Genomic DNA, 27112 nt, shown 5'->3' with positions numbered 1-27112 from the left:
CCTTTGCTCTGTTCAGCTGGATGTAGTGCAGCCTCTATTGGTCAATGCAGATTTGCTATTTGATAGTTTAAAGCCCAACTGAACTTTCAGTTTGAATCATCTAGATGCATTTCATACATTCAGTGTATTCCATTTCAAAACAAAAATTCTTAGGCCTCATTCAGACGGGTGGCTAAGGGGCAGTAATAAAAGGCGGTTCAGCCCCCAGACCACCCACCTAAAACTGTATATAGTGGCAGCTCATGCTTGTACCCATTCTGCGGCAAATTTTAAATGGCGTTTTATGTTTGGTAGGTGGTGCCATGTGCGTTCCACTGCAAACGCAGAAAATAGGGCTTGCGCTTGGCAAGCCCTATTTTCTGCGTTTGCAGTGGAACGGAACGCTGCCAAAGAACGCAGAGAGAAGTTTCGTAGCGATCGCGGTGCGTTCCAGGAGCTACGCTCTGGAACGCACACGCTTTCGGTGTGAACAAGGCCGGAAACAAAATGTTTGACCCTAATCTTAGCTTCAGCATTATTGGATATTTCTGTATGAATCATTTGTGTACTTCTATGATTAGTAATAGACCCCGGGGTTTCCTGTAAATGATATCAATGTATTTGTAGGCACGTCCTTCTGTTGTCACATTTTGAAGAAGAAAAACTGATTGTTCCTGACAATGAAGGCGTTCCATCTCATAAGCAGAAATTGCAAAGGACTAGCAAATGTTCTGTTCCAGCATCAGCACATTTCAGCGTTCTTGTCCACATCCTGCACCTCACACAGCAAGAAAAACAAAGTAAATGGTTATGAAGATGTTGATCAGGAGAGATACAACAGTCTGGTCCGGATGGTTAGATCCTCTAGGACTAGTAGTCAGACTCCAGAGAGGATATTTGAAGAAGACAACTTCTTATATGGTAAAGTGATAAAGTCGCAGCTGCCATCAGAAGAACCTGAACCTAGCGTACCCCAGAGCAATTCATCACTGTACAACTCCAACAAAGTGATACTGCCTACAGAAAAGACAGACCCCAGTATACCAGTGAAAATCGGCTTACCAGCCAGAGATCAGATGGCTAACGGCAGACTGCCGAGTGTCACTCGTATCCTTCAACAGACCATGCCAATGGAGCAAGCATTTCATTTGGAAAGGTGGAAGCAAAGAATGATAATGGAACTAGGAGAGGAAGGATTCATTGCGTACACAGCAGGTATGTATTCCAGCTCTTATCTAAATCTGAATGACATCCATTTTCCTCATTAAAAGCTAGCTAGAGGCAAAGCCAGCTGTACCCGCCCCCTCCCCGTCCGTTCCGCCAGTCAGCGCTGGCAGATCGGAGAGGGGAATCCAGCCCCTCCCCCTGTCACGGCAGAGAGCTGTGACAGGATCGAGAGGCGAGCGAACCTGGTATGTGTTCTCTCACCTCCCGATCTACTGAGCCGGCCTGTGACAGTCTCATTGTTACAGGTCGGCTAGAACTATGAGGTGAGTGAAAAGCACTCACCTCATAGTTCTCCTTTAATTACATATGTGTATTGTTTGTGTAAAAGATTTATAGTTCTGTGTTGTTTCTCATTTACATACCTCTGCATCAATGCACAGCTACTCCACATTACTACCTTTCTTGTTCAGCTGAACGGTTTCCTGGGTCACCTCCCTGCCTATTAGAGGTGATGATGCTGATTCATTGTCCAGTTAAAGTGACACTAAACTCAGGAGTTAAGTCTTCAGAATGCATTTAAGTACATTTAACTATTAATAAAACTGTATATTATTTGTGCATCACTCAGCTGTAGATCCTCCAAATCATCTCTGAATTGGTGCTGACACTGTCCTTCCTTCTGGAGGGTGGCTACTATTGTTCTCCATGGTCCCTGTGTGTGTTGTAAAGTAGCCACCGCTCCAAGCTCACTCCCGGGATGGACTACAATCTCACGTTTAGTTAGCTAATTTGTATTGAAGTTATAGTCCATCATGGGAGTGAGCTTGTTGCGTTGTATAACGGGCTCATATACACTATGTAAACCAGGGCCATTTATCTTGAGCATATGACAACAAAACATTCATGGCATAGCAGCCTATATGTCTGGTTACAAATGAACAATGAGCTGGGTATTTATTGAGATTAAAAGAAAAGACTTTGAAAAACATATTATATTGTGTAAAATCTTAATGTTGTAAAAGTTATTTTTTTAGGAATGACATCCAAAGCTTGTTGGTGATTAAAAGCTTTCACTGTGATAACACGGTTATCACAGTCCTAACATTTCTCCAATTGTTATCCAGCTGTTTTCTCACAGGGAAAGCTGTTCCATGCCAGGCTGGAGGATGTGCTGCAGTGCAGAGATGACGACATTCACAGGCCAGACGATACCGAGGCCATGTCAGGATACCTGGCCAGTGTGGAGCATGTCCTGTCCGATGTTGCAGAACTAAGGACACTGGAAAGTGCCGTTCTCCACTCTGAGCTAAAGTACTTGGGCATTGTAGATTGCGTTGCTCATTATAGGTGAGAAAATTATAAGTGCAGAAAATAACCAGCTTAAAGTATATGTGCAGACCAAACTTTGTTTTCCTTTTTTATAGAGCAGGGGACGGTTAAAATCACTGTCAGTAATTAAATTTTGTTTGACAAATGTGTCTCATTAGATAGACTTCCCTTCACTTCCTGTCCTGTAGATTCAACAGGAAGTAAGAGATGTCCCCTCTTAGTCAGTTGTCATGAGATCAAGTGTCCCCATTGGAAGATTTTCTTTCTATTTCAGTTCTAGTGGAAGCTTAAAATTTAGGATGTACACTCAGTTCAATTCTTGGTGACATAGGTGATCAGGACAGATAGAGGAAGGAAATCTGGAAACAGGGACAGCAGTAAAACCCTTGACAGGGCCTCTAATCCCTCACTACTCTATCCAAACCTAAAAAAGTTTTGGATAGAGTAGGTAGTTATATTTTACCATTCTTATAGCCATTCTATGTTAAACTATGGCAAGAGATACAAAGGTTGCTAAATGCGCTAAAATGCGCTTTTATGTGTTTTTAGAATATACTAGCTAAAGGCAGGGCTGGACAAATCCCAGGAGACAGGTGTTCATTTCAACCAGTCACATGCTTGCAAAAATCATTAAAACTATTCTTTTCACGTGCACAGGAATGGGTATTTGAAGAGTGAATACAGGTTCACCCTGTTTCCTACCATTCACTTTGCTAAGTGAACCGCCTCTACTCCTTTAGTAAATCAACTCCAGTGGCTCAAAAGCAGATGTTTAGCTGGTGAAGGAAGTCTAAAGAGGGAGATGGTTGAGCAAGCTAGAACTGGCATAGTTTCAGACACTGGGCTTATTAGCCTCACTACCGTGTTCAGAACCTTGATCTGGAACAGAGAGCAGCGGTACAAGTAGGATGGTTGTGTCTTCAAGGGTTAATAGAAGCAACAACAAAAAATAAGTAACTGAACTTAAGCTGGAGGTAGAGTTTGTTGGAAGAGTGTTTTCATTCCTCTGGTGGACATAGTATAGGACATGTTTTTTTTGAATATGTGATTAAGAACTGGGAATAAGCAGTGCAAAAAGAAAAGGAGAAAACTATCAAGAAAGGAAGCTCCTGTTAAAAGAAGCTTGATGGAAATTATAATAGGAAGGGGATTCTAGTGACAATAGAAGCTCTGGACTTGTGCTAGGTTAACAGACCTGGGCCCATGGCACACTTAATCTGCCACTCTCCTATGCCATCGGCATATGGGGTGCCACCTGTTTGTGAAATTCTATATCTGTAATGGAATTTAGCTAGTGTTTGTGTATAATTTGACATATATATATATATAGATTTATAATGGTATCAGTTTAAATATTTACATTTTGGTAGCAATAAGCAGATCAGTTAAAATACATCTCAGGGAGTGAGAAATGAATAACATATTGCAGAATCTTAGATATGAAAGTTCTTTGATTAGAAATTAATCAGCAATGTCTGAAGCTCCTCTAAGTCTGATTTAATTGCAGGATTGTGAATTGACACTCCATGCGTTTAATAGTCCATATACATCTTTATTCAATGTAGGCTGGAGGTGACAGTTTAGAAACAGTCAACACATTTCGGAGGCTCATACAATGACCTACTTCATCAGGATTTATTAAGGGAGAACATGTAGCAGGACATGGGGTGGCTTGAAATTGGATACCATTTTGTACATTGGGTGAGAATGCAAAGAGCTTTTCAGCAGCTGATTTGGCAAAAGGGTGTTTGTATGAGCCCCCAAAATGGGGTTTCTATACTGTCACCTCAACCTTACATTGAATTGAGATGTATCTGGACTAGTAAACAGAATGTGGTGCAATTCACAATCCTGCAGTACGACCTAGGAGACATTGGAGGTCCTTTGGAATGTAGAAGCTGCCTGTCTGGTAGTCCGATTACCTATACCTACTAGGGATTCTAGGGTAATGACCCATCTCCCAGCTTCCTGATTTGCTGGGAAGCTGGCTTCCTGGCCAATCAGCATCGATCCAGCCAAACAGCATGAAGCCGGCTTCCTGGCCAATGAGCATCGAGGCGGTCTAACGGCATGGAGACGACTACCCGGGCAATCAAGAAGCCAGGCGGTCGGCAATGACATGCCGCCCGGCTTGTCGATTGCCTGGGATGCCGGTTCCATGCTAGCGGGAGTACTGGTATTGGCACTCAGTATTGGCGTGTACCAAAAAATGAATATCGGTACTCATACTCGATACGGAAAAGCCAGTATTGGCGCAACCCTAATACCTACTCTTTGAGGGCCCATTCACACCACATCCAGATTACCACCAGACTGTTTCCGGACCCAAAATGTATCCCTATGCTATTTCTGGCCTCTTGTACTGCTTGTCCTATTTTGTCTGGTCTGGAATGCACTGGAGCGTATCAAAAACGCACTGGAACGTACCTGTAAGACCATTTTAAGCTAAAAAAAATTCAAACGCAGCAAAAACGCAATGCATTGTGTTCCAGATCTGGTCCGGAAAATAATGTGAACCCAGCCTCAAATCATAATTGGCCAGCCCCACCAGTATGATAAACTTTGCAGGTTCAGAGCTTTTTTTCCACTTCTTTCAAGGTCTTGTTTAGGAATTGGGGGTCTGGTCATCAATAGGAAGGCAAAGGAAAATCTAAGAGACATTCAGATGAATTTCATTGCAGCGCAGTAGAATTATTACTAGGCCCTCTCTGCGTTTTGAGAGAGAACATCAAGCTTGAGTAACCATCAGACTATATGAACGATTCATGAACAATTTAGGAGATTACATAAATGTAAACATGACCGCGTTAAAATGGAGAAAGAAGAGTTTCTGTAATGATCTAAACATGATGGCGTATGCAAGTGGCATAAAGCTTAGATGATCCGCTGTGAATTTAGAATCCAGACTACACAACCTTTATTGGGTTGCCACTGAATTAGAAAAGGCATTCATTCTTTTTCATTTTATTGGGAACTACATATTTTTGTAGCACTTAAAAAAAAGAAAGAATAATTGGTGTTAAAGAAAATAACACACTGACACTTGGGGTTTTCCAAAAGGCTGACGACCCTGGGATAGGTAATGAAGGTGATTACTGCAGTAACCAGCATTTGTCTTAATCAGTACAGGTGAAGTAGGTTATCAAAAACATCAGTTTTACAATGGGGGATAATTTTCTTTCCATTCAGTAGAATTAGTAGCACTCTGGTTCCTCTCAATCATTCGGGAAGAGGACATCCTGATGAGTTGCTCATCATCTCCTGACAGCTGGAGCAGCCTGCAGGTCATGCACAGTGAGAATCCAATCATAAAACCCTAGTTGCCATGGCAATCATGTTGTGATATCTATGGGGACCATTTATAAAGCAGTGGTATTGCCTTACTTTGACCATACTGCTGCTTTTTGAAAAAAGGCACAACTCTAAAATGTGTTTCATAGTTCAGGACTTCAATCTGAGTGAAAGCCTTAATTAATGAATGAAGTAGAAAAGCCCAGTCACATGACCTGAAAAGTGATTTGAATGGGCTCCTCCAATCACGGAGCACTGTATAGCACAGTGTGGTGTCGCACATAGAACAACATTATTGGAAATCTTACAACAACAAAAAATCTCACTTTGGAGACCTGTTATGATTGCAGATTTGAAATGTCATGCCCCTGCCAGAAAAATGTGAGGGCTGTTCCAAACTGTCAATCACAATCTCACCTATGCCCAGAACACACTTTTCCCTGCTTGTGTTATAAATAAGATGTTCATTTTTCCCCCCAAGCATTTCTAATGTATTATAGTGAGCATAAAATATGACTTCTGGAGTCACATGACAACCACATTTGTTGCAGGGGAAAACTTTGTATAATAGACTGGAAAACCTCTGAGAAGCAGAAGGCACACATACAGAGAACATTTGACAATCCACTACAGATTGCTGCTTATGTTGGCGCTCTAAATCATGATGCCAATTATAACTTTCAAGTAAGTAGTTCTTAATCCTTATATGTGTTGCTGACATGCTGCATGCATAGCTCTTAGAACATACCTAGTGTTACTATGCTCTCTTGATCACATGTTCAGCTTCCCTCCTAGAACATATCCCGTGTATGTGTGTGTATGTATAAACACTGTATGTATGTGCACCCTACAGTTGAGTAAAGAATTGCCCAGTTGCCCTGAAGGCAATTTTAAAAGACCGTGAAGAAGAGGCTGGTTCACACCTGGGCGTTTTACAGCGTGTTCCTACACGCAGTAAAACGCTCAACATGTGTATTTTTTTTAAATAGAGAAAATAAAGGCAAAAACCAAAAAAAAAATCATACCGCCAGTGAAATGCGCGTTTCACTGAACGAAAAAACGCGAAAAAAAACGAGCTGAAAAACGAGCATAAAAAAACCGCTCAGGTGTGAACCCAGCCTCAGGGGGGTCTCGTGATGAAGCAACATGGATACATTTATTGGGCTGGTCGATGTTTCAACAAGGCACTTCTTGTCTATCTCAAAATGTCAACAAGCCCAACAAATGTATCCTTGTTGCTTCATCACAAGACCCGTGAGTGCCACACACACGAGAACTACAAGGATTGCTGCAGCAGACTGGGCCCTGGCACTCACCGCTGTCCTGAAATCATTAGTCTGTATTGTTTTAGAAAAACTGTCACATGACAAAAAACAAAAATGTATCTGTGCGGACAAGTATTGGTACTTGGCCTGGCATTGGTACATCCCTTCTATATATATATATATATAAACAAAAAGTCCAAACTCGTTTTGTTTGCAGCACCTCATATTATTATTAATATTATTACATAGTATTTATATAGCGCTAACAGTTTGCGCAGCGCTTTACAATATAAGGAAGACATAACCGTTACAATCCAATTCAAGACAGGATGGTAAGGAGGGCCCTGCCCCTGAGGGCTTACAATCTAAAAGAGGAGGGGGAAATGATACATGAGGTAGCTGTGGGAATGAATTATGTGAGAATGATGTCTTTATTCTTATAACTCCAATACAACAGTTTCGGACCAACAACAGTCCATCAGGTAACGCACATTTAACAATGAATTATACACACATCTTTTAAATACATTCATTCAAGCAACGCATGTGAATACAGATATCATCCAAAATAAATATCTTTTACAAAACAGTTCATAGAAACAAAAATAGGTTTAAATCAATGTTTAATCTCTTAGAGTGTACCGTGTCAAGATCCTATGTTATATATTAGAGATGCACAGATACTTTTCGAGTACCAGTGACGATACTTGATCTTGGTATCTGTGCAACCCTTATATATATATATATATATATATATATATATATATATATGTGTGTGTGTTAAAATGTCCTTGTGGTTTATGTCACATTGGTGAAACTACGGGAGAGAGGGACTGACGGATGGACTGAGACTGACTGACTGACTGCTATACAAGTGATGGGGAAGCTGTACAGCCACCCAGATCACTTGCACATAAATGAGCGCCGACTTCCCCTGCTCTACATTTAGCCCTGCTTGCTGAAGCAAGGCTAAATGTAAAAAAAAAACCTCCTGCCTGGAACTGTATGTCGTGGGCGTCGGGCGATAGGAATTCCCCCCTGGAATTGCGGAGATTGACACGGTCCACCCTAAGGGTTTAAACATTGATATAAACCTATTTTTTTCCCAATGAACTGTGTACGATGATATACGTATTTACATGTGGTTTGTATGCATGTGTTACAGGTCCAACTGTCATGTGATAATATTGAATATGGAAGCTCGTGGATCTGTTTATTTTGTGGACAGTTTATTAAATGCATTGCTCATAGTAAAGCTTGTACTGATTATTAGATGTGATCTTTAATTAGATTCAGGCGTGATAGGTTTCCAGTTGTAACGGGTTATTTAAAAGACGTGTGTATAAATCATTGTTGGGTGTGCCTTAGCTGATGGACTGTTGTTGGTCTGAAACTGTTGTACTGGCATGTGGATTATGGAGTTCTAAGAATAAAGAAAACATGAGGAGCTGCAGACAAAACGAGTTTGGACTTTTTGTTATATATATTGGAGAGAAAGGGGTTATCTCTCACTGAAGATAGATGGTTGGTGCCCTCTACAAATGTCTTTGTGGATCTTTATATTTATATATTTTTAAACTTTATTCTATAAACTGAGTTCTATGTAAACTGTTTGTCTTTCAGGTTGATTGTGGACTGATAGTGGTGGCATATAAAGATGGATCTCCTGCACACGCACATCTTATGGACCCGGCCCTGTGCAAGTATTACTGGGACAAGTGGCTGCTACGTCTGGAAGAGTATAAAGAGAAAAAGGAGGAAACAAAATAGCAATAGAATACGTTCTCTGTGCTGGTCACATGAGAATACAATGCCATCTAGCGATGTACCAGGTCTAATGTAGAGGAAGCCATAGACATTAAATGGTCACCACCCACTTCAAACCTTCATTCACAACCTGGGTCATAGATATTGTCCTATCACTGTCTGTTGACTTCAAGGAGCTTGAAACAAACATATAAATTAGTGTTTGCAGTGCAGTTCCCAGATTCCCGCTCAAAACCTTTGAGTTTACAAAATAAGGTTGTCACCTCATGTTCATGGTCAGCTTTACACCACATTTACAATAAGGTTACAGTAGAAATTAAGATGAATGCATTAGTTTAAATGTAGTTAGTTCTCTTGTAACCATAAAGCCCCGTTCACATTGAGCGATTTATCGCGCGGTAATTCCTGCGATATCGCGGCAAATTACCGCGCGATATCGCGCTCCAATGCATTTCAATGGGGCAAAGGGTCCTGCTGTCGCGGGTCATGTGTCGCTACAGCAGGACCCTTTTTGAATAGCAGGTTTAGCCGCGATTCAAGCTTGCTCAATGCAAGCTTGAACGCGATATCGCGCGGAAAATCTCACGATGTCGCGCAATATGCAAATCGCTCGACAAATGCACAATTTGCATATCGCGCAGTGGGAACGGGGCCTAAGCTAGACCTAGAACCGTCACACGAGGTGCAGGTAATTCTACTTAACCTCCACTGAAAAGTAATAAACTGGGTAATCCCACTTGTAAACTTTTGTTGTGCCGCTGGACAAACTCTGGGTGACTTACCAGACTTAACCTCTACGGACTCGTCAACTCACACTATGTTTGGAGAACAAGTCCCCTAACCTTATTGGCTTCCTCTACATGTTTAAAAACAGACCTCAGACACAGGTTCTAATGTGACCAAAGTCACAGAGTATTTCTTTCCTAGGAGCCACTTTACTGTACATGTGCAGTTCTATAACATGGACATCTTTGTAAAACAGGTCATCCTGTTGACCTAGGAGATGGCTTCTTTATGGAAAACTATGGTAAAGTATCACACAATAGGGAGAGAGAAATGTAGGCTGACACCAAGGTATGATTGAAGCTGAGGCCAGATCTGTAGAAAGGACATAAAGGGGAAGGTGACATGCCCAGGGAGATTGATGCATACTGTATATAGGGACCCTGCTGCAGATTTGAAACGTGATTGTCTTTCATTGACACCTGCTTTGGTGGTTCATTGTTTTGAGAATCTCTGTGCCAGCTCACTGTGGTAGAAGATATCCAGTTTTAATAGCTATTCACACTATGTAACTTACCTCTACACTGGTTGTAATCGTAAGCAGGAATTCTGCAGATTCATGGCAAAGCTGGCAGATTCACACTTATGAATGTATTTGCTCAATAGCAAAAAGAAATGCAGTAAGTGGAATTGGCAGTGATTTAGCTCTGCCATACGGTGATGGCATATATACATGCCTAGTTCTGGGCAGTAATGAATGACTGAAAAATCATTCTGGAAAGTTGTTTTGAATGGAAAGGTGTGCTGTGAGAAAAATGTAGGCAGCCATTGCAGACTTCCTTTAATGCCTTGGTTCTCAACTGGTGGGTCGCGACCTCGTGTACAGTGTGTCCACTTTTCTAGGTGAGAGGCTCCTCAGCTTCCCCCCAGCGCAGCACTGTCAGTTCTCGCACCAAACAGCCATTCAGAATATGCTACCCAGCACCGAGTGTCAGCTTGGGGTGGGATTGGATGGGGCTATGGCCACGAGGGAGCTCCATCCATACATACATGCATGCATTACTTACAGCTCCCTCATGTGTCCTGTAGAGGTGCCTGGACCAGAGTAATGCACTGTACCACACAATCAAACCTACTACGAGTTCTGGTGTGGGAGGTGTGTTGTGTTGCCATTCATTCGAATGGTACCCCAAACACACCTCCCACCCACAGTTCGATCACCCGCACCGGAACGCAATGCCGTGGGGTCCATTGCAGTGGGACTTGGGTCGTGACTTGTGGGTCCTGAGGTGAGGTTACACAGGTTGAGAACCACTGCTTTAAAGCATTCAGTTGCCGGTCTCTGCCAGGACAACTATGCATCCAGTAGTCAGTATTCCGAATCATGACTGAGAAATGGCGAAGCAGGTGGATTAGCATGGCAAAAGTACTAGTAGTTTCAGCAGTTGACAAAAGCAGTCTCCATATGTCACATAACAGGTTTCAAATATGAAGCGGCTACCTTCATGTATACTGTAAGGCCCCAATCACACGAGCTGAGCGTCTTTGGGTGTTTGTGCAAGCGTTTCAGGCTTGAGCATTTTATTTTTATCTAATGGCAAGCTAGTTACTTGGCAGAGAAATGCTGTGAAAAAAAGCATGTTACTTACATTTATCAGATGCTCCTGTTCAAGGCTTTTGGGGCCAAACAATTTGAATCTGCTCTAACATAAACTCATGTCCTTTTTTTGACCTACATGCATTTTGCTACAAGTATTAGAACCCTCAGTTCTGTTTACCATAAAGGGAGCAGTTCATGTGAAGGATGTAATATGTTGTAATTGAATATTTTAATTTGACATTCCAAAAAATACCTTTCTACTGATACCCCAATTAAATGGTTTTAATCTACAGAGGCCTTTGGTTTGTTTTTTGTGCTTCTTTATTACTTCCAAAGTTTCCTCAAGTCAAACATTTACTAAAAAGGCCGAGTTCAATAAACGACTAGGGAAGGACAAAATAAACACCCAGCAATACTTTAATATCAATAAGAAGGACTTAGGGCCTGTTCACACGACGTCCGTTTATGTATGCTGACCGGCTCCGTACGCTGCTGCACTCAAAATGCATCCCTATGTGTTTTATGGCTACAGTTCTCACGTGCGCAGTCCGTTCAGCTTACGACAGAAAAAATACTGCATGTCACATTCTGTCCGGTCCGGAAACGCAACGCAATGCAGCTAAGGGGGAAAAAAAAGAAAAAATTGTATTCTTGCTCCACTTATGATGTCATCAACGTTGACAAAATTAACTGTCAGTATCCGGACCGAAAACGCATCAAAAACGCACTGCATCAGCAGCTCCACGTCTGCTGATCAGCACCTGATCTCATGTGAACAGGCCCTTAGGTCCTAATAAGGACTTGAGCTGCCATTCAGGTCAACTGTGTGTAGTCAGCTACAGCTATTCCTCACTTAACGACCGAGTTCCGTTCCTAGGACAAGGTCGTTAAGCGAGGAACTGTCTACAGTACTGTATAGTGTTGGAGATGTACTGTGCAGTGTACTGTTAATCTGTCAATACAGTACTTACCGAGACTAGCAGTGGAGAATGGAGTACAGCACTGAAGATGGTGAGACGCACTGCCGCTACCACGTTCCCGCACGTACTTTCGGAGAGCTGGTCGTAAGTGCGGGTGGTCGCAAAACAGGTAAGTCGTTAAGTAAGGAATATCTGTATTGCACCAAATTCTAGGGGGGGTATGAAAAATTTGCAGAACCATTCACGTTGCAAAACTGCATGTACATTTGTAATATCCAAATGGGGGCAAAAACTAATATTAGTATATTTTCTTTCCAGGTCAAATGTAATTCATTCACAAGATTAGAATGGTCAGAAAAATACCGCATTGTGACCCCTAGATAAGAATTCTTATTTCCTATGCGTCTCAACTCTACAATGCTGTATTTTCCTGTTATACATTCAAACAGGAACGAAAAGATACTAAGAACATGTAATGTTTGCCCCATTCACACAGAATGGATGTACATGCAGCACGAATGCCTCTGAAATTGTATATAACTAGAACCACTGGGCGTTAGGGAGATAAAGAAGTTGAAAATGTACTTTGTGCTGTTCACTAAAACTTTCCACAAAGGTTCAAGCTGGAAGGCTGGCGATATACTGCGAGTGCAGGGCCTCATGGACCTGCGTCATTCCAGCTCTCAGCACTTACAGTGTAATTATACTCTCCACCACCCTCTGTGGCAAGGACCAGTCACTGCTGCAGAAGAATAGGACCCTGAAACTAAAAATAGGGAAGGGGGGCTGGAGTGGCAATTTAAGGATCATATTGACTTATCAAGTAAAAAATCTCAAAATTACCCTATTTTTCTCTCCATAAGATGCACATAGGTTTAGGGGGAAAATGGCTGCTTTTTTTTTTTAAGTTGTGTGGCTGTGCGTGGCTCCACCGGTTATGTCATTTTTTTAAAAAAATGCGTGTGTTCGCAGGGGCTGGGGACTTTAATTTTAGGGGGACTTTTTAATTGTAGTTTATTTAACGTTTTTTCTCTATTTTTTTTATATTTTAACTTTATTTTTAGTTTCATTTTTTAAAGTTTTTTTTTTGCTTCATTGCTGGGAGCAATAGCCAGCCTGCTATTGGATATTTCAAATTGCAATAGCCAATAATAGGCTGGCTACTGCACCCGCCCACTGCCTGCTGTCAATCAGCAGAGGAGGGACCTGATGTTCTCCAACAGGTCCACCTCTGTTGATTGACAGCAGGCGGGTGCAATAGCCAGCCTGTTATTGGCTACTGCAATTTAAAAGAGCCAATAACAGGCTGGCTATTGCGGTCAGCTACTGGAATGGAAAGCGATCGCGCGGACAGGAGAGGAGGGCGGACGCCGCGGAGGGGTGAGTAGACAGCACGGGGGAAAGCTCACAGACTGTCGGAGGTTTCGCCTTACAGTCTGTAATCGGCTGCCTGTCTCTCTGGCACAGATCGCTGCAGCCGATTACAGACTGTAGGGAGAAACCGCTGACACACACTCTGCTGAACGTGTGTGCGACAGCTGGGGGGGAATATTCGCTCCATAAGACGCACAGACATTTTTGCCCACCTTTTGGGGGGGGAAAAAGTGCGTCTTATGGATCGAAAAATACGGTAAGTATTGTGTATCTGTAAAAACAAGTCAAGGCAACTGACTTAAGTTGCCTTGACTTATTTCTACAGATATACCATGACCTGGATGAATGAGAACCTTCGCAGACTTAAGTATTGTGTATTTCCAAAATTGTTTAATACAAATATGTCCAATCTGCCAAATATGTACAAGAATGAATGGCAGTTATAAAAATCCCCCCCAAAAAAGCAGTTGGTAAAGTTTGGTGTCAAGAGATGCTCTCATCAATGTCTTTGTCAGGATCTTGTTCCTCCTCCTCTTCCTCATCATCATCCTCATCATCATCATCTTGTTTCTGGTGCTTCTTCCAGAGTTTGGCCATAGCGAGCAGTTTAAGGTTGGGCTGATTGGCAGAATCTTCAGGAAAGATGTAGTCATAGTACTCTTCCCATCCAGCATCCGACTAGAAAGGGGAAGCGAACAAGAGTTTATTATTACTATTAGGATCTGGTGCTTTATGAACCCTATACCCGAGACATGAACCTAGAAATAACAGGCCATAGGCCTAGGTTTTGTTTTTTACCCACACAGGACACAGCAAGAGATTTACTTGAAAGCCAGCCGCCGCAGCAGCTTGCACTTATCTTGCCTTTACCAACCTGCTAGGATCACAGATAAAATATCTTATTTGAATACAAATGACATGTCACATACAAACGCATCTATTTCTCCCAGATAATACAGCAATATAAATTGCCTTAATGTGAAATATTTCCTAACATTTACCTTTTTTTAGAGCCAGTTTTGTAGATGCTCCTATCCCTGTGTCGTATTTTATCTTACACCAATGTTAATGAAATACAAACTGGTGGGTGGTAACACACCTAGACATAACACCGCTTTTTGGAAGTGGTTGGGGCTCCGACAGGGACAAGCATATCAGAGGTATGGATCAGAGGTAGCACAGCCAATCATAAGACAATGTCCCCCTAGACCTGCACCACTGTAAACCTGCTATCACAGGGAGTCACTACCGCCTGTAGATAGAATACCTAAAGCAGAATGTCCTCAGCAGCTGGACAGTGCCATTGCCTTGCTACTACTACTACTACTACGACAATAGGTTGTTTGATGTGTAGCCCTTCCATTGCTGAGCTAGGAAAAATCAACTAAACACAAAAGCATAGGGGTAGTCACCAAACAGCAGAGGAAGGTCAGAAGTCCATGTGCGTAGCCAGAAAGGAGCCTTACCCCATCCTCTGCTTGGAGTTTTCTCCTCTTCTTGACTCTCTCTGGCATCAGCTTAGACACCCTCTCTTGTGTATTCTCAGAACCAAATTCCTGCTCAAAGCTCCTCCAGGACTCCAGTAGCATCAGTCGTTCTTCCTTCTCTTCACAGTTCCTCAGAGTCTTGTTTGCCTCCTCATAGATTTGCCTGCATTTAGCCAGTGTGTCCTCGGCTCCAGTTGTCAATTCAAACTGGGCAAAGCTAATCCATACCTGAGGAAGGGAAAAGAGTGAACTGAATGATCCAATAGCTTGATATCTAAATAATAATATGTCTAAATAGCTTCTGGAAAGCTGGAATTGTATATTATATTGGCATTGATATTATTTTAAACCAGTTCAGCTCACACACTTGTATACTGCCTATGGACCAGAGCAATGTTTACATTTCCACTATGGGCCTACTGATTTGGCAATAACTTAAACCGAGTATACATTCTTCTATTTCCTTTGTTCAACCTGCCGACTGAAGGAAGAAAATGGAACAGATTCCTTCATCAACGCTTACGAGCAGTGATCGAGGTATCTCCTGCTGTTTCCTTTGTATTCTGACAGCAGCTGCTGGACGCTGTTAGTATACGGAACAGACCTGGCAGCTCATTGGCTGCTAGCTTTATTCGGACAACAATTTTCCTACATGCTCCTTCGATCAGCTGATCAAGAGATGGGGATCAGAAAGGTGCTGACAGCGGCACCCACGTATCGGATTTTGGCCGGTTCATCAAGAAGTGTATATACAGACAGTCCCTGGAGTTACGAACAACCCGTACTTACGAACCAAGGTCCAATTGCCGCCCCGCAGTGTAGTGACACAACTGCATACAGCTGTCACTCAGTGACACAGACTTTACTGCGGTTCATTGCAAAAAAACTTTGTACAATGAACTTCAGTAAAGTCGGTGACACTGAGTGCCAGCTGTATGCACCGGCGGCTGTGCGGGATCCGATGTGTCATTTAGGAGAACTGTTAGCATAACCGAGACAATAGGAGGAGTTCATTTGGGCTGCTTATGTCTAAGAGTTAAACAGGTACAAAAACTAAATATGCTGACGGTACTTCGATCTATTGTTTCTAAGTTCACCTTGTCCTGTTTTCTGGGCATGTTGGGTATCGTTTTACTCGTTGTAACCTCATCTTTTATATGTCATTTAAAAAATTGGTATTTTGTTGTGTTTTGGGGCATTAAATTAAATTTTTCACTAAATGTTGGGGTTTAATAAGGAGTTGCGCTAATATTGCGCAACATAAAAATTTGCAACTACCACCATTTTATTCTATAGGGTCTTGGCATTCAGAAAATATATAATGTTGGGGGGTTTTAAGTCATTTTCAGGCCTAAAATGTGGAATATAACATGGGTGCAAAAAATGAAAAAAGGGCCTCAGTCATGAAGGGGTTAAAGTAAAGCAAATATTCTATACATATTGTGTACACACAGTACCTTAACATGCTGCGTTCTCTGCAGAAGTCTTCTATATAAGCTTCTTGTTCTGTCAAATTCTTCCTGTTCTATTTCAAAGTCAATGTATGATTTCCAGAGAACCTGCAAATATAAAAAAATATAAGCACTGGAGCAAACAAGCCATGAATATGACATTATATAGGCAAACGTATGTGGACACCCCTTCAAATTACCGCATTCAGTGTTTTCCAGTCTAGGGTACTATTAATGCTGCAGCATACAACATATTTCAGACACTTGTGTGATTCTGCCGTTGGGAAAACGCTGGGAGAAGGCCTTTGTGCATCCAGCAAGACTGTGCCCCCCCTTGCACAAAGCCAGCTCCATAGAGACATGGGTTGAGTTTGGTGCAGAGGATCTCGAGTGGCCTGCACAGAGCCCTCAACTCTATTGGACACCTTAGTGATGAACTGGAATATCACTTGACAGCCAGGTCTGGTCATAGATCATCAACTGCTCACCTGTTTTTTTGGCTATAAAAAAAATAAAAAAAAAAAAAAAAAAAAAAAAAAAAAAAAAAGGTACAAATTCCCACAAACACTTCAAAATGTTGTGAAAAGCCTTCCCAGAAAAGAAAAGGCTGTCCCGGGTTGGTGGAGTAACTCCAAGGCAATGTTCATGGTTTTGGAATGGAATGTCCAACAGATTCATATAACTGTTATGGTCTGGTGACCACAAACCTTTAGCCATATAGTAAATAGCTTTTGGGGTACATGAACACAACTATACAAATAAGACAAGACGAACCTGTATGTTCGATGTGAAAGTCCTGTGTGCTTGTGCAGAAGCTGCTACTCCTGCTGTCAAACAGCGGAAAGCATCGGCTTCAGGCACAGAGCCAATCAGACCGCCTCTGTGCCTTTGGATTGCTGTGATTGTTTATCACAGCAATCACAAGGCAATGTTTACATTGCAAGCCCTTCCCTTCCACTTGCAACAGAGGCAGCGAACAGTAAAGGAACTAATGAATAAAGGAGCCATTCATTCATTAGATCCAGTGAAAACAAGCTGCAGCAGCAGCAACAAGAAAATACACTTTGTAGTATTTAACCCTTTCACCCTCCCCCTTTCCTCTATATGTCACCTCTAGTCCGTCTCTGCTCTGATATGTATTCACCCCTTTAAATCCCATACCCTGCATATCTGTGTAGTAACACTTCATCTCCATCCTCCCACTGTGACTTGTACATTAACCCCTTCACCTCCGCCTCCCTTTGTATAGCCTGTACATTTAATATATGTATGTATGTATGTATGTATGTATGTATGTATGTATGTATGTATGTATGTATGTATGTATTAAAAGCAGAGGTAAAACATGCAGCTTGCTAGAGGGGAATTAATCAGAACTGGAGAAGACAAAATCTGGAGCAGTTGGCCATAGTAACCAATTAGCTTCTACATTTAATTTTCAAAGTTTACCTGAACAAACTGAAGAGAGAAGCTGATTGGTTACTATGGGCAACCGCCCCATATTCTGTCTGCTCCAGTTTTAAAAAATGTGTTTAAGGAGTGCTGCCTATTTCAGGTTTAGGTTGCTTTAACTGACAGCATATGCAGATGGAAGATCATTCATTTGATGTCCAGATGAATGAAAGGGAGTAAACAAAATAAAAAAAACTGTCTCAGTCCATTTTTTTGACATCAGCAGCTTCTACAGCCCCTGTATTTACTGTATATAGCAACTCTCATGGTGACAGCTGGCAATAGCCACCAAGTGCAAAGGGAGAAGTGGCAGAAGGACAGAGCATACTACATACACCCTGTATACTGTGATGAAGTTTTTTGGGGTGTTTGTAGTACGCCGTTTCCACAACAGGATAAAAGTAGTAAAGACATTTTTTTCTCTAATACACATAATGAAAATATATTGTTGCAGTAGTTTCTGAAACACAAGTGTGTGCATACACAGACAAAAAAAAGTTACACTGGCTTACCTCAGGCATATCAAGGCGAGGCTGTCCAATAGCAAGCTCGTACACCCCACGGGCTCTCTCAACATCACCCAGAATAGTTTCCAATTCCGCAAATTTAATCCATGTTGTGCAGTTTTCAGGTCCAAATTCCAAAAACTTTTCATACAGTTTTCTGCATCTATCAAATTCTCGAAGCTGCAACTCGAGTTCTATATAACCTTTAAACAACTTGTGTTTCGGGCTCTTTCCAATGGATGTGCCCTACGCGGAAGAAAAAAAGATCAAGGTGTTGAATATGATTCAGAGATGCTGTTTAAAAAAGGTAAAATAATCTAGATACATATTAAAAAAAGAAAAAAGTTTGACAAAACTTGCTGCCAGGTCCTTTTAGCCCTCGTTCACACCTGAACGTTTTGTAGCGCGTTCTACGCTCGACGAACGCTCTACAAAACGCTCAAACATCTAAATCCCATTGTATTCAATGGGTCTGGTTCACACCTTGGCGTATTTCAGCCCGTCCCTAACGTGCTACAAAACGGCCCACGCCTGAAAAGGTACATGTACTACTTTGGGCAGTTTTTGTTGTGCGTTTCCATTGGGATACAGCCAAGTAGCCCTCCGAAACGCGCGTTTGTCGCACAATTTTTTTATCGCGCATCGCGGTTTAAAAAAAACACGCGACAAACGCGCATATGCAATACGCCTAGGTGTGGACCAGGGCTAAAGCAGAACTATGGGGGTCAGGGCTTTTCCCCATAGTTCTCCTAAGGGTCACGGGAGGACACAAACTAGCGTCCTCCCGTCACCCTAAGCTCAGTATACCGCGAGCTACAGCTCACTGCCTATCTAGAGGCAGAGCCAGCTGTACCCGCCCCCACCCGCGTCCGTTCCGCCAGTCAGCGCTGGAGGATCAGGGAGGGGGGAATCCCTGCAGGGAGCCATGAGTGACAGTCACGGCTCTCTGCAGGGATAGATCGAGAAGTGAGCGAGCGACTGTATGTGTTCGCTCACTTCCCAATCTATTGAGCCGACCTGTGACAATGAAACTGTCACAGGTCGGCTAGAACTATGAGGCTGAGTGATTTTTGGGTGGAGTTAGGAAAGGTCAGGCCTCCTGTCAAGATTTTATTGCTGGTGAATCCCACTGGGAAGATTCACCATCTTTTTGTCCTGCTTACCATTGTCAATGAAACTGTGATGTCACCAGAATGGTAGGTCTACCAATGGGGACATCTTTTCCAGTGACAGTAAAAATGGGAAATTCCCATCACTTTGTGAAGATTCCCTTTCACTTCCTGTTGCATTTCTGGGACAGGAAGTGAAGGGAATACGCTCCCTAATTCATATCTTCATACAACATTTCCAAACACAGGCCATACTGACAGGAAAAAAACACTTTAAAACGGGTAGGCAACCGTGGCACTCCAGCTGTTGTGAACAATCCCGCAAGGCATTGACAGCCACAGGGATGGCTAAATAAGGCATGAGGGGTGCCAAGGTTGCCTACCGCTTGCTTTAAATTGCATACCTGGAACCACTGTATTGGTGACCTCCCATATAGAATGCCTACCAAAATTAAAATTCTGATGTACAAACTAAAGCTGCCCATACACTGCTCTATTTCGTTCGTTCAACTCGTGGGCTGAACGAAAAAATAGAGCAGATTGCTCCATCAACACTACGAGCGTGTTGATTGAGGAATCCTCGCTGTTTCCTTTGTATTCTCAGAATACCCGAAGAGAGCCGGCAGCTCATTGGCTGCTGGCTCTGTTCCTCTTAAGGTTTTCTGTTTGGCTCCTTTGATCAGTTGATGAAGGGATGCCGGCTGAAAGGGTGCAGACAGCGACACATACTGTGTGACTTTCGCAGTGTATGGTCACCTTAACTCATTTACAACAAAGAAAATAAATTACATTTTTTTTAGGTTATTCTAGTTTCCGTAAATAATATTCTTTATATATTCATCACACTTAATGTGTAGCTTATTTTGAAGTTCAAAGAAGACATGCAGAGAATGAAACAATTAATTTTAACCAACTTACCAAAACTTTTCGAGCCGAAGGAAGATTTTTCTGTCGTATCTCAAACTGTGCAAACATTAACCAGAGTTTGGCAAATGTAAACTGGAAAGGAAGAAAATTAGATCTGAGTTCAAAACCGACATAGAACTTACGTTGTGCAACCAATACTCTAAAAGAAGCCATTACTTGGCGGCCGCGTCACCCACCGATTAAAGCACCAGTGGCTTTTTTAAACTTGGTTTTTAAATGACTAAGACCACGTCAGGTCTGACACTGTTTATAGGCCCAAATCATGTACAGCTGGTATTTTCATTTTACCTTTTTGTGTGGTATTAGTTCTAAGCAAGCCTGATATACTTGTCTGGTTCTTTCTGGATCCTGCAAAATAATAGAGAATTATTTCAGAAGCTCGGGAGGGAAACGGGTTTGACACACATGATAAAACTCCCAGTTTTCTTCACAGTAAGATCAGTTAGGGTCTGGAACTCACTGCCACAGGTGGTGATTTCAGCAAAGAATGTGGAATTGTTCAAGAAACTTTTGGACGATTTCTTAAGGGACCGTAATATACAGGGGTACAGGTACTCCTAGAATGAGATCCTAATAGGTTGGACTTGATGGACTAATGTCTTTATTCAACCTCAAATACTATGTAACTATGTAAGCCTCAAATGAAAAAAGAAAAAAAAAAAAAATCACCATAAACACCTTTTTGCAGTCAACATAACATGATAGAAAATACATACACACACACACACACACATATATATTACATACATAAGATATTCATTTGTACTATTAATAGCATGTCACACATTCACCCCCGTGAACCACCCCCGTGAACCACCCCCGTGAACCATAGTGCTAGCTATCTGCAATACACCAGTGAATAATAGAGAACTGGACGGATATTTTCTAACGCCTTCTCTCCGTTTCCTGCGTGGACTCATACTTATCAAAGTTCTCTGGTTATTCATACCCCGATAGTAGGGATGCACCAATACCCTCACCTCCCTACATAGCTTTTATGTAGCAGCCAGGAGAGAAGCAAAGGAGAATACTATATAGTGTCACAACTCACCTGCTGACATCACATCCAAGATGGCGGCACCTAGCAGCCGTCTCAGGGCTTTTGGATGTCTACATAAGGGAGGCTTTGACAGGTAATTAAAATGTATGAAGTGTTAACCCATTCCCTGCCAGCACAGTATCCCTTACAGCGCTGGCTTTGGGTCCCTGTAAACGGACTCCTGGCGTCTATAGCGGTCGGCTTTACACTGGAAGTGATTATGGCGGCTGAGCTGCCGTCAGATCACTTCCAAGGGGCCGGTGAACAGGGTCACCCCTGCCCTTTCTCCCAGGCTTCACTGCCCCTCCTGCAGGTCCAAGACTGGCATCACGAGTGAGGGCAGGAAGCAGGGAGAGAGGCCAGTGAACATCCATTCGCCAATCTCCTCCCTGCTGAATGGAGCCAGAAACGATGCTGATTGCATTCACTTCTGGCTTCTCAGCTGTCATTCCCCAGCTAAAGAAGCTGGGGAAGAAGTTATTCCAGTGCGATCTGCACTCAAATGGCTTTTTTGAAATGGAAAGGTAACATTAGAGGTCTTATAGACCCCTAATGTCACCTTAAAGAGAACCTCTTCACCACTAATATGCTATCACATAGGGGTGCTTGTAAAAAAATTACTAATGTAAAACAGGCTTGGGGTGCACCTACATATGATACGATGTATGAGCTACACATGTTGGGTATCGCTTTGTGCACCAGAGTCAGAGCAATAGTTCTAAGGCCAAATAACTAATGTGCTGGAAATGAATACTAACTCCAAATTATAATAAATGTGACTCCTAGGACTCCTCAATCAGGTAGTACCCTCGGTAGTTCAATAAAAGACTTTGAACTGTATCCTTAATACCTTTGCCTCTAGTTCTTCATACAACGCGTAGTTAATCCACAGATATATGTATCTTTTCCAGTGTCTCTTCTCCTTAGTGGGGGGGACGTTAGCGATGGCACGTTCATACACCTCTCGGACAGTGTCAGCATCTGTATCGCTTTCCACCAACCGCAAGTAGTCAAACCAAGCATCATAATTATGAGGATTGGCCTTTAACAAGAGAATAACAATGATCAGTTCCACTATTATGTTACACAAACTGGGGAATGACAGGGGGAAAAAGTAGCATCAGGCTGCATCAATGCACTGTACATGTTTGTAATGTGTGACACCATTCACCTTGACTTCTTCTTCGTACTGGAATCGCCTTTTATTCACAATGATGTCTTCAATCCCCCTCCGGTCTCCATATTTTTTTTCAAAAATGGTGTAGTTCTTAAACAGTTCTTGGGCATGTTGCTTTGAGATCCTGTCTAGGGCATATTTGTAGATGACTCGTACTCTTTCGGACTGAAAAAGAAGTCAGTTTACTTCATTTGTACGATGATACGGAGAAAACAGGTCATTGTGTTCAGCTAGTCCAGTGATCTAGGCACCCCGGCTACACATCATAGCCAGATCCTTAAACCTCCACTGTGGCTCATCACAGATTGGTCAAGATCACAACTAGCCTGCTTGCTGGAAAGTGGAGGAGCAGCAGCAAACTGATTGGGTCATTACTCTTCTCTCTCCTCCTTTTAGCATTTTCCCTTATCGGCACAGAGTCTGACTGGCCCCTACTCCTTGTTCTCCCACTTCCAGCCTGAGCACTGCTGTACAGGACATAACAGGAGGTGGATAGAAAGACAAATTTGACTATTTACAATAGTTGCATTTAAAAATATCAGTACATGGAGTACAGCTTTAAAATGGGCAAACTAAGAAATGATTTTCTATTGGATAACAGATTAATTTACTTTATTAGAAGAATCACAGTGACTTGTAAGACTAACACTGGGTCAAGCGGTCTCCTTCCTCCAATGCCCAGAAGTCAACTGGGTAGACGCTTGTCTGGAAAAATGCATCTTGGTTTTATTGGTACATATTAAAAAAAACAAAAAAAAACCTTACATAATGCTGAACCCTGCCCACATATAAAGTAAACAAACTATTACAGCTCTGTAAGAGATGGTTAAAAAACAAAATAGATGAACTTACCTCTTTTTGATTTTCCTCAAATTTGGCAAAAGCAACATAAAGATTCTCATCCATATAGAACTCTCCAAAAAACTCCACCGCCCTCTCGAACACCTTCCTTGCATGTGTAGTGTAGCCGTGCTTCTCTTCAAAGCGGGCATACTTGATCCAGTTCTTCACATCAGGGTGTACGATGACAAGTGCATGGACGTTAAGGGAAATTTCCAGTCATCAATCCTATACTGAACTTTCACCCCTCATAACCAAAAGACATCATTTACAGGTTTACAGGGTTCTAGCCTCAAATAGCACACTTCTGCTACTCTAAATCTACCCAAACATTTTTTTTTTTGGTTTCAATTGGAGTAGAAATGAGTTAGGACTTCTGTGAAGTTTTAAATGCTGTGTGCCTTTTCAGAAGTCTCTTCTCTTCCAGTGTTGTTGTTTCCTCTGTTTGCCTGACAAGTCACACTTAGACAGGAAGTAAGGGGAAAGCTCTGATGGGGACACAAAGAGCAACGAGCATGTAACAGAGGTTCTCATTTCCTCTCACTTCCTGCTCTGTCAGACAGGGTGCAGAGAGATTTTCCCTTCATTTCCATTCTGTCTGATACCAAATGGGAATCAAGGACTACGCTTCCCAAGGGGGTCACAGATCCAGTCCAATATTAAAAAATATACTGAATTAGAGCTTTAAGCAGAACATTTACTCATCTGGAAATGTAAGCATCAGACTACATTTTTAGGCAATAATACAGCAAACAGTACCTGTCACCCAGAAAACAAGAGGCAGTTTCTCTGGACCAAAATTGCAGAAGCTGAATGAGGTTGAACCTGACAGATATCAGTCGTGATGACCCTTATTAACAATCAATGTAACCCACTTTTCATTTAGAATAAATTACAACAGGGGTAGGCAGCCTCGTAACTCCAGCTGTTGTGGAACTACAAGTCTCAATGTATTGCAAGACTGACAGCCACAGGCATGACTCCCTGAGGCAAAGGCATGATGGCATTTGTAGTTTCAACACAGCCTGATTGCCAAGGTTGCCTACCCCTCCATTAGAAACTACCAACACCTCTTGGAAATGGTTTTCAGTGATAACCAAGCAAAGAAGCTGCCATCTAGTTATTGTGGATTTGAGGTGCAAGTAGGTCAGGGTTTCCTCTCCACAAAGAGCCCTGGACAGAACCAAAGCCACTGATATTAGGTCAGGGTTTCCTCTCCACAAAGAGCCCTGGACAGAACCAAAGCCAGTGATATTAGGTCAGGGTTTCCTCTCCACAAAGAGCCCTGGACAGAACCAAAGCCAGTGATATTAGGTCAGGGTTTCCTCTCCACAAAGAGCCCTGGACAGAACCAAAGCCAGTGATTTTAGGTCAGGGTTTCCTCTCCACAAAAGAGATTTTTTTTACCCAATGTCAGCACCGGGTAAATATGATTACTCAGAGATTAATCACTTTGATTGCACTATCCAAAATGTGTCTATGGCAAAGTTACTACTTGTCTTTTCTCATACCAGGGTCCTCTATGACCTAAAAGTTTTTCACCTGTAATATCTGATGGCAGCTGCCCAAGGGGCACATAAGGTGGAAAGTTCTGTTTCAGTGAGTCAAACAGGAATTGAACTCCCAGAAGTGTTTCCAATGGTTCTGTAGTACACAGGTAGGTACTGTCAAATTATGCCAACACTAAAAACACAGAACTATTTGGCCTATAGCAATAGGCAACTTGTTATCTAGTGCAAGACATGATGCACCTGTATCTTGAGGTGTGACTATTTGGTCACAATGCTTAGGAAGCAATTGCATTGGCCTAGCGCAATCTAGTCAGGCCAGGAATAGAGAAGCGTCCAGGCTATCACAAATTCACATACATCCTTAACAATATAAAGGGCCATCTTGTCAGGACGTAAAATAAAACAGCTGACTTTTAGATTGCCACATTGAGTACGTTAACAGCAGTCCAACTGCTATTGTGTGGTGTATTAAATTCAAAATGAAGTTCCACTTTGTATCTCTTTATAGTCCTGCATTTCCATATGTCATGACTGTTTGTGCTTGGAAATCATTTTAAAATACCTGCTGTTTCCTACCCTTCGCTTCAGTGTTTTATGCTGGCATAGCTGAGTAACCTCCACACCCCTAAGTACAAGTGTCCTCACACAGACTTGTATGGTAGAGGAAGAGAAGGGGCATGTCACTATTACTGAGTGCACAGTGTCCATGATGCCTATTGGACTGCATAGTCATATATTAACAAGTGATGTACCAGGAAAATGGAGGTACAGACACAACATAGGCTTTAAGTTTAAAATAAAGAGTATTTATACGAAACACTTATCTATAAACAGTGAAATGCTTAAAGTGACATGCTGGTGTAAGGACTTGTTCTTTCCAGTAGTCCCTCCAGCGCTGGTGCCGGTCTCTGCTGCGTCTTCTGTGTCCCACGGAGTCTGTGCGGGTGCACGCTGCCGGGCTGCCGTCTGCATGGACTTACCCTGTGTCTCTCCTCTTCTCCTACACGAAGAGCTCTACTGCACATGCGCCCACCCCATGATCCTTAGTGTTCGCCTGAGAATCTTCGGATGGGAGCGCGCAAGTAGAGATACAGGTAAGGAATTACCTTTTTGGTAACTTTAAAAAAAAAAAATGTTTTTGCATTTATCTATACAAAAATCCCCAAATGTTTAATTGTACTTTAACACCACTTTCCTGTTGTCTTGTTGTTGTCAATAAAACAGCAATGCCTAAAAGAGTGAAAAAAAAAGGATATATTGCTCATAAATGGAGCGTGCTTTGTCCACCTCCTTGTAGCGGAGCTCAAAATTGATGTAGGAATGCCATGCTTGTTCTTCAGGCTGCCAGTCCATCCAGCGTTCAAATACTTGCCTGGTACCCGCAACATTGCCCAGCATCTCCTCCATGTAGGTATATTTGTACCTTTTAAGAGAAGACAAACATTGGCCAAGATACTCCATATGAAAGGCTGTCTAGAGAAGTCAATGTGAGAACAGATCATCATATGCTACACTAGCTCACATACCAGAACTGGTTGACTCTAGGTAGGATGGTGATAGCTCGATCCCAGATATTACGTGCATGGTTAATCTGGCGGTTCTTCATCTCCATTTCTGCATACTTCAGCCATAGTGTGATATTCCTGTGGTCCACATCTAACGCTCGCTCGTATATAGATCTTGCTCTACAGAGATGACATATAAAAGTCTGTTTACAACAATAGCAATGTCTTGGTATCTATTCATATCAATATTGTCACTTCATAATAAGAAACTAAAAGTGTAACTCCAGGGAAAAATGATTAGCTGTATCATATGTGAATATGCCTTGCTTCCCACTGTACAAGTCCCAAAGCTCAGCTTTGTTTATTCCAGCACTTTTACATGTTGGCTCCACCAGTATTTTGCTGTTTAAGTCATTAGCCATAACTTTTTACGTTTTTAATAAAACAGATAGGAACCTGACATTGGTGCTAACCCTATTGCTCTCTGTGCTCGTATCTTCATAACACAAAAAAGTAAGAAAATAAAGGGGGCATATACAACAACTGAGAAATTATAACTCTCCCCACACTAGCCAAATTTAGAAGCGCTTTGGCTAGGGTTCTTTAAGAACAATAGACTCAGAGGTGCAAAATTCCTATCGCTGTACAGCCGCCCAGACCACTTGTAGGCAGCCTGGTGATCTGGTCCCCATC

General features: G+C 42.2%; 2 protein-coding genes across 2 annotated transcripts in view; one reads left to right on the top strand and one right to left on the bottom strand.

Annotated features, from left to right (window-relative positions):
• The first annotated feature begins 659 nt into the window (after positions 1–659).
• On the top strand, positions 660–8834 carry MGME1 (mitochondrial genome maintenance exonuclease 1). The gene is made up of 4 exons (XM_018576632.1): positions 660–1194; positions 2271–2493; positions 6318–6450; positions 8655–8834. The coding sequence occupies exons 1-4, from the start codon at positions 660–662 to the stop codon at positions 8799–8801; spliced, it is 1038 nt and encodes a 345-aa protein (XP_018432134.1). The 3' UTR covers positions 8802–8834.
• Positions 8835–13779: 4945 nt separating this feature from the next.
• CRNKL1 (crooked neck pre-mRNA splicing factor 1) overlaps positions 13780–27112 on the bottom strand; it is a 21670-nt gene continuing 8337 nt past the window's right edge. The window contains exons 4-14 of the mRNA XM_018576636.1: positions 26441–26599; positions 26171–26337; positions 23416–23594; positions 22558–22728; positions 22237–22428; positions 20636–20695; positions 20339–20419; positions 18318–18557; positions 16360–16461; positions 14882–15130; positions 13780–14093 (exon numbers count right to left, since the gene is read on the bottom strand). Coding sequence (XP_018432138.1) covers positions 13899–14093; positions 14882–15130; positions 16360–16461; positions 18318–18557; positions 20339–20419; positions 20636–20695; positions 22237–22428; positions 22558–22728; positions 23416–23594; positions 26171–26337; positions 26441–26599 — 1795 coding nt within the window. The 3' untranslated portion in view covers positions 13780–13898. The remainder of the gene's footprint in view (positions 14094–14881; positions 15131–16359; positions 16462–18317; positions 18558–20338; positions 20420–20635; positions 20696–22236; positions 22429–22557; positions 22729–23415; positions 23595–26170; positions 26338–26440; positions 26600–27112) is intronic.

This window comes from Nanorana parkeri, unplaced genomic scaffold (genome assembly GCF_000935625.1).
Source record: "Nanorana parkeri isolate BGI_ZX_2015 unplaced genomic scaffold, ASM93562v1 scaffold72, whole genome shotgun sequence".
Taxonomy (NCBI): Eukaryota; Metazoa; Chordata; class Amphibia; order Anura; family Dicroglossidae; genus Nanorana; species Nanorana parkeri.
The sequence above is the reverse complement of the archived record's forward strand: the minus strand, read 5'-3'. Positions and strand labels throughout refer to the sequence as shown.